The sequence below is a fragment of the Lepidochelys olivacea genome (assembly GCF_965140295.1).
Source record: "Lepidochelys olivacea isolate rLepOli2 genome assembly, chromosome: 2".
In the NCBI taxonomy this organism is placed as follows: Eukaryota; Metazoa; Chordata; order Testudines; family Cheloniidae; genus Lepidochelys; species Lepidochelys olivacea.
The window spans coordinates 34,626,355-34,638,829 of record NC_140412.1 but is presented as its reverse complement, the minus strand read 5'-3'; the positions used below and the strand labels follow the sequence as shown (position 1 = coordinate 34,638,829).

General features: G+C 45.0%; 1 protein-coding gene across 7 annotated transcripts in view; it reads left to right on the top strand.

Moving 5' to 3' along the window:
- The window catches only part of OXR1 (oxidation resistance 1), a 467,833-nt gene that overhangs the window by 389,368 nt on the left and 65,990 nt on the right, over window positions 1-12,475 (top strand). For all 7 annotated transcript variants that reach the window (XM_084620223.1, XM_084620224.1, XM_084620222.1 and 4 more), the window contains one exon: window positions 4,466-5,262. In XM_084620223.1, the coding sequence (XP_084476349.1) occupies window positions 4,466-5,262 (797 nt within the window). The remainder of the gene's footprint in view (window positions 1-4,465; window positions 5,263-12,475) is intronic.

Here is a 12,475-nt window from a genome sequence, read left to right as displayed (position 1 = left end):
TCATACCAAGAAACTTGAATTATTTGTTTAGAAAATATCAAAATGGGCCACTTCAATTTAATTTAAAAAAAAAAAAAGTTTCAAGTGAAGAAATTTATGGAAGTCATCCCATAGCAGTGAAAAGTCTTGGTTTCAACGAGTCAGTGTTTTTTGACTGAAAAATAATTTACCAAACATTCCCAACCAGCTCTCTACTTGAACGGCACTTGAATGTTGGGCAGAAGGGGAGCGATATAAGTACCTACAATGAAATTTGCAATTCAATTTCCTTTATTCTCTACCTCTACCACCAGATGCTCCCTCTTTGCTCTACAAGTTAAGTAATGGGTCTCAAGAACCCAGGAAATACCCTTATAATTTTGCCCAAGGAGACGTTCTGCAGCATGGTAAAATAGGGACAGTCAGGCTACACAATTGCTGGTACGTTGAGATGCACTTGTCTAGGTATGCTGCATTCTCTGTGGCTCTAAAAGACTTTGGAAGCCAACCAGAAACAATGTCCTCTGGACAAACTGAATTATAGGGCTTGTAATGACATAGAGGTGGTATAAAGAAGCTATAAAAATGACCCAAAATGTCTCATGAAAATTGAGTCTCTTTATAGCAAATTTAACTGTGCTGCGTAATTGGGAGGAGAAAGGGAGAGTTGTGAAATCTCCCAGTAGATCTTTGTTGAGAAGTCCTTCCTGATATTTAAGAAAGTCTGGCTTCAGTTTCATCCTATTACTCCTAGTTCAGAGCACCTTATATTGTTGTTAACATTTCTTTCCCTTCTTAGTGTTTATTTGTGCTACTGTGTCACTCTCCCAACCCTAGTTAGAGAAAGCTATATGTATTTAACTCTTATTTTTTCCTAGTGAGTTAATATCTCTAGCCCCTCAATCATTTTATTTTTTTCTTTGATAAGTGGGTGGGAGGTTCCGTGCCTAATAATGAATTGCTGAGAACTGAATGCAGTATTTCAGGTGTGGTCTCTTCAGAGCTGAGTTAGATGGGGACTGTCATCTCGATGCTGCTTTGTTATTGCCCGAAATCACTTCTGCCTACATATGAATCTTTGGTGTACTTTGCTGAGTTTTCCAAAGCATTGCTGTTTTCCAGGTTTCTCTGGAATGACTGTTTCATCATAATATTCAGAGTTGCACTTCATCTTTCTTTCTGTGCTTGACACCTAAGTCATATTAGTGTTTCTTCAGCCTCATGTTTTTACAACATTTCAAAATTTAAACTTGTTTGTTTATAGCGTATGTGGTACTATGGGTGTATCAGATGTTTTAGATGTGTTTACAACTGGAGCCAGTCCCTGAATCAGGCAGCTGAAGCTCAGAAAGTCATAAAGAACTGAGTGATGATCCAGTCGTTTTCCTATTCATTTTAAGAAATTGGACGAATCCTCTCAAGTTTACTAGCCATTCAGCCTGAATGCAGTGTCATTGAATAGCATTGTGGACTAACAGAACTCCCAATAAGACTAATAGGACATACAGTAACTCCCCACTTAACATCCTCTCCCTTAACGTTGTTTTGATCTTACGTCCCTGCTCCATTACAGAACGTGCTGTTTAAAGTTCTGCAATGTTCTGCTATAACGTCATTTGGCTGCCTGCTTTGTCCACAGCTGGCAGACCCCCGATCAGCTCCCCTGCGCGCCCCCCCCCAGCACCTCCCGCCTGCTGGCAGACCCCGCACGCGGGTCAGTGCCTTCCCACTCCTCCCAACGCCTCCTGCCTGCAGCAATCAGCTGGTTTGCAACATTCAGGGGGGAGGGGGAAGGAGCGAGGACTCAGCGTGCAGGCTCCCCCTGCCTCCTGAATGCCACAAACCAGCTGATTTGCTGCGGGCAGGAGGCAGGGGAGGGATGGGGGAGGAGCGAGGATGAGGCATGCAGAATAAAGGGAACAGCCGGGGGAGAAGAGGCGGGTTATGGGTGGAGGCCTGGGGGAGGGGATGGAGTGGGCAGGCCGAGGGTTGATCCCCTTTGCCCCTGGTGCTTGCACTGTAGGGGAAGCTGCAGCTGCTGCTACACAATGTGCTTCTCCTAGCCTATGGCACCTTCAGCCTCTTTGCCTGCCTCATTGTCTGCAGAGCCAGTGGGTTGTGCCTGTGTGGGGTAAGGCGGGGGCACCTCCCATTGCTTCATACTCAGCAATGATTATTGTAGTATTAAATTGTTTCTTTAAAATTGTTTAAAACTTATGCCTGTATTAAGTTTTGTTTAAAATGTACATAATGCCTTTTTTCTGGCCAAAAAAAAAAATTCCCTAACACCACCTCCTCCCCCTTCACCCCCCCCCCCCATTTATATTAATTCTTATGAAGAAATCTGATTCGCTTAATGTCACATTTTTCAGGAACATAACTACAGTATTAAGTGAGGAGTTACTGTATTCCCAGTATGTTCATTGGGCCAGTATAATAATCTACATATTTACACATAGCAAAAGTACCTTAAAAGAAACATCTGTATAGGCTTGAGAAGATTTTTCAGATATTGGCTCTGGAATCTCATTTCTTTTGTTACTGGTTCCCAAATGTAAATACTGCAGCTGGCAAGCTGATTTTTCTTTTACTATTACATTATTTTTTCCTAGTGACTGAGCTCAGAATTACACATTTACAAAGTAAGATGGCTTCAGAGGCATTTATGTTCAGATCCATAACTCCTGGAGAGAGGACGCTTTTCATGTTCTATAGTCTATATGCTTCGTCACCTTACAGTTTGTGGAATTAAAAAAGGAATATGTAAAAATTCACACCTGCCTTCTGTAAAATCCTTGTGTGTCATGTTGCTATCTTAGTTGTAAACATCTAAATAGAACCCAAACCTCTGGCAGCCCCATTACTATAGCGGCAATCCAAATGCTGCTATGCTATGGCTCCTGAAAAAGTGAGTCATGTTTGTAAAATCGCAGCAGCATGAGACTCAAATTAAAAAAAATCTTTATCTGGAGCTGTGGTAGCAGTAGCTAAATTAGATTAGCAAACTATTTAATTTGGTTAAAGATCGCTTCTGATTGGCTTTCCTATTTCTCATTTATTTCTGCTTCTGCAGATTCTCTCCCGATTATCTACTTGAAGAATTGCTTTCCCCCTCCTCGTCATTTCAAAAACTCATTCAATTTTGTAAGCTTCAACAATAAAAATCTGAGACCTTGCACCAACTTTCTTATTTGTAAGGAATTTAGAATTCACAAAAGCTAAAGGGCTCATGTCAGTCTGTGTAGGCGTGAGGCATCTTTTGATTTAGTTAAGATCAAATATATGCTGAGGCTTGCAAGGAATATATTTAGCAGTATTTATATTCCATATAGATTTTGGTGACTGAGCATTAAGATTGCTTAAATGCATTTCCTATCCGTAACTAAAAAATTGAGGAAATTGTCAGTTTAGTACATTACCATCCAAATACACTTTAATTCATAGCTTACTACCTAAGCATTATAAGGCCATGTCTACACTTACCAAGGCTCAACACTGCTGTGATCAATGCAGTGGGGGTTGATTTAGCAGGTCTAGTGAAGACCCGCTAAATTGACTGCAGAGCACTCTCCAGTCAACTCCAGTATTCTACCAGAACAAGAGGAGTAAGGTAAGTCGACACGAGACCATCTCCCATCGACGCAGCTCGGTGTAGACACCGCAGTAAGTCGACCTAAACTACTTCGACTCCAGCTACATTATTTGTGTAGCTGGAGTAGCATGACTTAGGTTGACTTATCCTGGTAGAGTAGACAAGGCCTTAATCTGAAATGCAGGCTGAAACTTAATTCCAACCTCCTATTTTAACAATTATACAATATATACTTAAAGATGATGTTACCTGTACTGGTAATGGAATCTGAATCTTACTAGGAATTTAATTCGTTTGATATATGTATTGTGGGATAAAATGTTCTGAAGATGCCTTTCAAATGGAAGGTGAGTTTTTTTGCTTCTTTCCCCAGAGGATGGGACCTTAGGGCACAGACTTCCTAGAAGGCACTAGACAACAGGCACTTTCTAGAACTTTGTTTTGTTTACTTCTGACTGCAAAAAATACAAGTAAATATATACTTATTGTCCCCATCTTCTCCTGGTACTCCATATCCTAGCACCACTTGTGCTAATTTATTCTGAAACCTCTACCTTCAGATTGGTAATACATAGTGTTGGTGTCTTACCCTGTGAATAAATGGTCAGCTTTATACTTACTGTAATGTACCTTTTGTATTTGGCCAGGTCTAAATCAACTATACTAACAAATCCTCCTAGTGTACTAGTTCCTTGAGTGACAAAAGCACATTATGTCAGTATAACTGTCTATACTAGAGCCTTTGCTGGTATATAAGTGTTGCTCCCCTCTCCTGCACCTCCTCCAAAAAAAATAAAAACCCCAATAACTGATGTTACTAAACTGGCAAAATCTGTTGTTGACAGAATAAAAGGCACTTTGTGGTGATAACTTGGACTCTCCTTTGCTTCACAGAGATGTAGAACCATTATCTGTAAGGGACCTCTGCCATTTCAAGAAAATTACAAGAAGCAGTACAGATGAAATGGATTCAAGGGTTCGGGATGCAGGGAATGACAGTGCCAGCACAGCCCCTCGGAGCACAGAGGAGTCTCTTTCGGAGGATGTGTTCACAGAATCGGAACTCTCTCCAATATGCGAGGAACTTGTTTCTTCAGATGAGCTTCGACAAGACAAATCTTCTGGCGCCTCATCAGAATCTGTCCAAACAATAAATCAAACTAGCGCAGAATGTTTAACAATAATTTCAGACTCGACTGATGTTCCCAGTGACTTAAAATCCAGTGTCGACCTGCCTGTAAGTGACAGTGGGTTTGTTACTCATATTGTGGGTTCAGAAACTGTTGAAATGGCAATACAGGAGGGAGAGGACACTGTAGGGGAAAAAGTTACAGATGCTCATCAACCATCTTTGCAAGAAATGCAATCCAGTAAAGGATGTGGCACAGATGTAGATGTAGTCATTGATCAGGATTCCACACTAGAGAAAACACACAAAAGAGAGTGTGAGATAAAAGAGCAATGTCTACTTTGTGAAGACATCACAGACTCTCAAAAAAAAGAGACCATTACCAAGGGAAAACTAGTGAAAGAACTAACTCGAGATTCAGACATAGACGTTGAAGAGCTTCGTGAACTCTGGAGGATTCACACTATGCAACAAACCAAGCAGCAAAGAGAAAACATGCAGCAAGATTCACAAAAAGAAATTAAGCACAAAATGGAGGTTGCAGAAGATGGACAAGTGGAAGGTAAGTGAGTCAAGGTCTAAGGTTATAGAATAAAATAAACATGAAAATATTTTTCTCCCGTCCCCCCATCACCACAACAAAAAAGCTGCTGCTTTTAAAAGTACTAAACTTTCAATGCATTCTAAAGAAAACCTCATCTGCCTGTATGTGCATACTGAAATGTCTCCCTGGCTTGATGACAGAATATAATTCATACTACTTAGGGGAAGGGCTACTATTGTAGTAATTGGATAGAGAGAGGGGGAGACTTGGATTTGCATTCTTCCAGTCAGTGTCTCAGACCTTGTGTTCACAGCTGTGTTAAACTTAATGAAGAATCAAATCAGCTGATATAATGAGGACTGTGGCTGATGGATCAATGTAGAACCCAAGACCAGTTGTGATCCTTGGTATGTCAGTTAAGTGATTAATACATGGGCCCAGGAAGGCGCTCTATGGTTGGATGAATTTCACCCTTGGTACTGGACATATGCAGTATAGCTGAGTTAAATGAGAACTCTAACTTTTTGAGTTTCATAGCCTTTTGGGGACTCGAATCTCTATCTTAACATTACATCAACACATAATTTTCTGCATTTCACTTAGGCCACGTCTATACTAACACTTATGTTGGCAAAATGTATCTTGCTTGGCATGTGAGAAAACACATCCCTGAGCAACATACGTTTTGCCGGCATAAGTGGTAGTGTGTACAGCGCTGTGTCAGCGGGAGAGCTTCTCCTGCCAACATAGCTACTGCTGCTTGTTAGGGGTGGTTTAATTATGTTGATAGGAGAGCTGTCTCGCGTTAGCATAGAGTGACTACACGAGAGATCTTGCAGCAGTGCAGCTGCATTGGTACAGCTGTTGTCACTGCAAGCTCTCTAGTGTGGACATGGCTTTACTCATATTTTATCATTCCTTTATGTTTGATGCTGAAATAGAATAAGATTAAATATACAAACGCCTTTCCCAGTACAGGAGCCAAATACAGAATTAATTCTCAGATGTGGAAAATGACTTTTTAGTTTTCTGCACATCTTCATTCCTCTAAAAGGTCGGTTCTTCAAGTCTTTGCTTATGTCGATTCCATTCTAGGCGTCTACATGCACTGTCATCGGAGATTTTTGCCTTGGGGTCAACTGTGGTGCTCCCTTGAGTGCCACATTCATGTGTCGGTATATCAGGCACCACCAGCCCTCTGCCCTCTGTTCCTTCTTACCACCGATGGTAGTTAGTCAGACCACCTTTCTTTGCATAACAAGGGCTAGCGATTTCGGCTCTTCTGACTTTGAGCCTTAGGGCCTTGTAAATAGTTTGTTTATAGTAATTCACTTCTAACTACCCTTCACAACTACTGAATGCTAGAGTCCTACTGGGGACTTCACCCGAGCCAGGGCATACTCCAGTCTCCGGGGTTTAAGCCTTGCTTGGATTACAACAGGCCTATGCCTGTTACTGACCCACACAGCAGTTGCCTCAGGTGCTTGGGGGAATCATATGTGAAGGACAAATATTGTATCTGTAAAAAATTTCCACCCAGAAAGAGCGTGATATCTGTTTGAGGGCTCTCCTCCTGGAGGCTGCCCTCCGACCAGCTTCTGAGCCATCCCGGCCAGACTCTGCCCCTGGTACTTCGGCCTCTGTGCATAGCTCGCTCCTGGCACTGGTGCCTAGAAAGACCAAGAAGCACGGCTCCCTGGTACCAGGCAAAGGACCCAGTTTGGGCTGCCCACCCACACTGGAGCCACATGGATGTGCCTCCCCAGTGGGGGCCCTTAGCCCCCCCCAAAGGATCCACTGCCAACTTCTGGGCGCAGTAGGGGATCCAGACTTGTGGCGAGATCAACGCCTTCCCAGGCTCTCTCAGTGCTTAGAGAGCAGAGGCCTCTACCAGCGCTGCTGGCACTCTGTGTGCCGCAGGAAGCAGCAAAGGCTCCATATGAGGGCAAGCCAGCTGTCAAGACCCTCCACAGGCAGTTGAGCATGGCCGATCTCCTGAGCCAAGGCAGCGCTCTCCAACTCCACGCCACAGATCTCCGAAGGGTTCGAGTACCTCCAGGCTGACTGGTCATCTCTGCAGCTGATGAGGAGGACAGGCAGGGGCACACCAGTTCAACCCCCAAAAATGAAGAGGCTAAAAGACTGGACCTTTTCAGGAGGAAAATGTATTTGACAGCCAGCCTGCAATTCCGAGTGGCAAACCACCAGGCTCTCTTGGGCCGGTACAATTTTAACTTACGGGACTCCCTCTGTAAATTCAAGGAGTACCTCCTCCAAGATTTGGCCCAGGAATTCGGCACCCTGGTGGAGGAGGGTACTGCAGCAGCGAGGTGCTCTCTTCAAATGGCGTAGGTCATGGCTGACTCTGCGGCTAGGGTGGTCACATCAGTGGTGGTCATGAGGTGCAGCTTCTGACTTCAGATTACTGACTTGTCCCAAGAAATGCAGACTTCAATCCAGGACCTCCCATTTGAGGGGAATGGACTCTTTGCAGAGCAGACAGATGCGAGGCTGCATGGGTTGAAGGATACTCATACCACCCTTTGCTCGCTGGGTCTGCATACGCCTCAGTCTGCGAGGAAGCAGTTCCGGCTGCCCTTGCCACCAAGGACTTGGGAACCTTGACAGGGGTCAGCAAGGAGAAGTGATAAACACAAGCTTTAGTCGTCGCTGCCCCTCCTCCTCCCGCTCACCCTGTGCATCCAGGCTCAGCAAAGCATCCTGGGGGCCAGAGGCACTCATTTTGAAGGCGCTCTCCGGAGCGATGACCCAGTCAACTCCCCGGATCCACCTTGTTCTTTCCTCAACCGTCTTCGTCCTTGCCATATGGCCTGGTTGCAGGTCACTTTGGACCGCTGGGTGCTAGATAGTGTCTCGGGACTATACCCTGCAATTCTCGGCCAGATCAGACCTGATCTCCCATGTGAAAAACCATCCACTCACCACAGCGCACATCTGCATGCGGTGGTTGGGCCACATGGCTGCATGTACATACATGGTCAGTTGTGTCTGGCTCTATCTCCGGCCTCTGCAAGCATGGCTGGCATCAGTCTACATCCCCAACAGGCACGACCTAGACCGGGTAGTCAGGGTGCCAGATCACATTCGATCATCCCTGGATTGGTGGTTGGACCCCAGGTCGGTGCTGGAGGAAGTTCTCTTTGCAGCTCCATCACATTTGCATCTCTTATGCTTTGGACTTGAGCTGGGGAGCCCATTTCGGCGAGCTCAGCATGCAGGGCCACAGGTTGCAGGACGATCTGGCTCTCCATATCAACGTCAGAGAGCTCGGAGCGGTTCGCCTGTCCTGTCAGTCTTCCTTGCCCCATTTGAAGGGCAAGATGGTGCAGGTCCTGACAGACATTACTGCTGCAATTTATTAAATCAACATACAGGGTGGAGCCAGGTCGTCGGCCCTTTACACAGAAGTTCTCTGCCTTGGGACTTGTTGTGTGTGGCGTGCTGTTCATCTGGTAGCCACACACCTGCCCAGGACCAGGAGTGTATTAGCGGATCACTTCAGCAGGACCTTCTCATCTTGCGACAAGTGGTCGCTCCATCCGGAGGTGGTCAATACAATCTTCCAGAAGTGGGGGATTCCCCAGGTGGATCTTTTCAAGTCCAGGCAGAACAGGAAATGCCACATGTTCTGTTCGATCCTGGGGATGGGATGGGCCTCCCTGTCAGACTCATTTCTCATCCCGTGGTCAGGAACTCTGATGTATGCCTTCCTGCCAGTGCCATTGAGTCACAGGGTGAAGATCAAACAAGACAGGGCGCAGAGGTTCTCAAACAAATTTTTTTGGTGGCCTCAGAGTGTGGCCACCAACTCTGGCTGGTGGCCATGTTGACAATTTTTTCCTAAAATATTTAATTAACTTTAGGAAAAACAAATAAATATGCACATATACATGTCCAAATCATTGTAATTTATTTATGTAGGGTTTTTTCAGACTCAGTAATAAAAGTTGACAGTTGTCTCTATTCTTTATTGGACATAAAGATAATAGAAACACAAATAAGGTGCTTTGCATGTTCTTGCCTTTTTTGTTTTTTTCTTTTGGTTGTGCTTTTTTCCCCCTAAGACTTGCTAGCTGGTAAGTCTTCTGCTGTGAAGTGATATTTGTATCTTTTGTTAATATCACTTTTCACAGCAGTCTTACTCAACCCTAGAAAGCCCTGGGACAAATTAAGCCCTGGATGGGGAGATGGGCAGGGAAGCAGTGGGGCCCAGGGACAATGTGGGGGGCGGGTAGGGGGTGGTGAGCCTGGAGCCGGAGCCTGAACCAGAGCCTGCCACAGCTTGGACAGAGCCTGAAGCCCCATGGCCGAAGCCTGCCTCCCCCACCCCCCGGGGAAAGTGGGGAATTCACCAGCTGCCTGCACCTCTGGTGTTTGTCTCCGGAGGGGGGCAGGGCTCAACTGCTGCTGACAGCCATGGGAGGGGGCCGCTTATTTGCGCCCACCCCCATCACAGCCCAGGAGGCAGTGGCTGCAAGAAAAGGACCTGGTGGTTGCATGCAGCCACAGTGGCTGCATTTGAGGAAACACTGTACCTAATAGTCCTCATGTGGCCTCACCAGCACTGGTTCAGCACGCTGCTGGACCTTTTGGTAGCCGCCTCGCTGCAGCTGCCCCTTCGGCCGGATTTGCTGTCCCAGAACCACGGAAACCTGGTGGCGCTACATTTGACAGCATGGCTAAACGCGGACAAACTGGAATGCTCGGCCCGGGTTCAGCAGGTCGTGCTGGGTAGCAGGATACTCTCCACCAGGGCAACTTACCTGACCAAATGGAAAAGGTTCATGTGCTGGGCCTTGGAATGGCCTATCCAGGCTGAGCAGGCCTCCGCAGGAGATCTTGGATTATCTTCTGCACCTTAAGCTCCAAGGTTTGTCCCTGTCCTCAATCAGGGTCCACCTGGCCAATATTTTAGCTTTACCCCTCCATTCCATGGCAATTCAGTCTTCGTTCACAACACGACAGCCCGGTTTTTGAAAGGTCTGGAGCGTCTCTACCCGCACTTCCAGGATCCCGTCCCTCCCGGGGACCTGAATCTTGTGCTGTCGGGACTCCTGGGACATCCCTTCGAGCCTCTGGCTTCCTGATCTCTCCTGCTTCTCTCCTGGAAGGTTTTGTTCCTGGTTGCGATATCGTCAGCCTGCAGGATGTCTGAGATCAGGGCACTTACTTCAAAACCGGCCTATACAGTATTCTACAAGGATACGGTTCAGTTGCGTCTACACCCGGTGTTTCTGCCCAAGGTAGTGTCCCAATTTCATACCGACCAGGACGCATATTTACTTGTCTTTTTCCCAAAGCCTCATAAATCGGAAGAGCAATGCAGGTTGCATGTCCTGGACGTCGGGAGGGCGCTGGCCTTCTACATTTATGGAATGGCTTTGTTCTGTCAGTTGATGCAGCTCTTTGTTGCAGTAGCAGACAAAATGAAGGGTCACCCAGTGTCTGCTCAAAGGTTGTCATCCTGGATCACTGCTTGCATCCGTTACTGTTATGAGCTGGCAAATGTGCCTCCACCAGCAGTCGTGAGGCACACTCGACTGCGGCATCATTATTGGCCTTCCTGGTGCAGGTTCCAATCAAGGAGCTCTGTAGGGTGGCTACCTGGTCGTCGTCTGTCCACACATTTGCATCTCATTATACACTTGCCTAGCAAGCTCAAGACAATGCTGGCTTTGGTAGAGCAGTGGTGCAAGTTGCACAACCATGAACTCCAAGCTCACCTCCATGGACACTGCTTGTGAGTCACCTGGAATGGAATCTATATGAGCAAGCACTTGAAGAAAAACGGTTGCCTGTGTTTTCGTAACTACTGTTTGAGATGTGTTGCTCATGTCCATTCCATTACGTGTCCTCCTGTCCCTTTGTTGGAGTTGCCGGCAAGAAGGAACTGAGAGGGTGTAGGGCCGGCGGTGCCTGATGTACTGACACGTGAATGTAGCACTCAAGGATGCGCCACAGCCGACCCTACAGATACCACTAAGGCAGAAATCTCCGACCGCGCACATGGGCGCGTGCACACCTAGAATGAAATGAACACTAGTAACACATCTCAAAGAACAACAGTTACGAAAAGGTAGGTAACAGTTTTTTCTGTGTGGTTTTAGTTGCAAATTACTGCGACAATCTTTGAGTGTAACTCAAATCAAAACTTGCAGTTTGTCAAGAATGTAAAATCTCTGGCATTATTTCTAAATACAAATCTTTCACATTTTATGGTTTTGTTTTTTTTTAATTGTCTGGTCATTTTATGATGCACTAATGGAGAATTAGCACTTTAAACCATGCGCTATGTATCGGGTTTAAAAAAAAAACTCAGGATAGTACTTATATGAAACATAACTCTGAAAGAATGTTCACGTTCAAGCCAGTCCGTATATATCATTAAAAATACTTATATGTTTAATTAAATATATTCTTGGGCTGGCTGGACTTCATTTTATATCTCAACATCTGGTGTGGTTAGCTGTTTGATCTAGTTACAGAAGTAACTGCCTTTTGGAAGGTCAACCCATATAATTGCTGTATCATTCTGTGGTAATAAGTTTGACTTTAATACCCTAAATTGTTACGGGAAGTGTTATATTACACACTATGTCCCCTAGGTGGGCTTGGCAATTTTGGATTGTATCTTTAGTAAGATCACAGGGAAAAGTTCTCCCAGGGCTCCCATCCCCACATCTTAATGTTGTTACTAATAGTCCCATTATTGCACTAGGCACCATTCAGAAACTTTTGAAAGGACCTCTCATATTTAATAAAAGGAGGACTTGTGGCACCTCAGAGACTAACAAATTTATTTGTTAGTCTATAAGGTGCCACAAGTCCTCCTTTTCTTTTTGCGGATACAGACTAACACGGCTGCTACTCTGAAACCTGTCATATTTAACGACATTTTGAATGTATAGTTCAGTTTGCATAAAAATGCTTGCAGAAAAATATATAGACAAAACTTTGTTATAGTTATACCTATTCATAAATGATCTGAAAAAAGAGGTGAACAGAGAAAGTTCTGAAAACTATACTAAATTATTCAAGGTAGTTAAGTAGAAAGCTGACTGCAAAGAGTTACAAAAGGATCTCACAAAACTGGGTGAAGGGGGAAAAAATGAAATTCAGTGTTGATAAGTGCAAAGTAATGAACACTGGAAAACATAATCCCCAACTAGGCATACAAAATGATGGCGTCTAAATTAGGAAGATCTTGAAG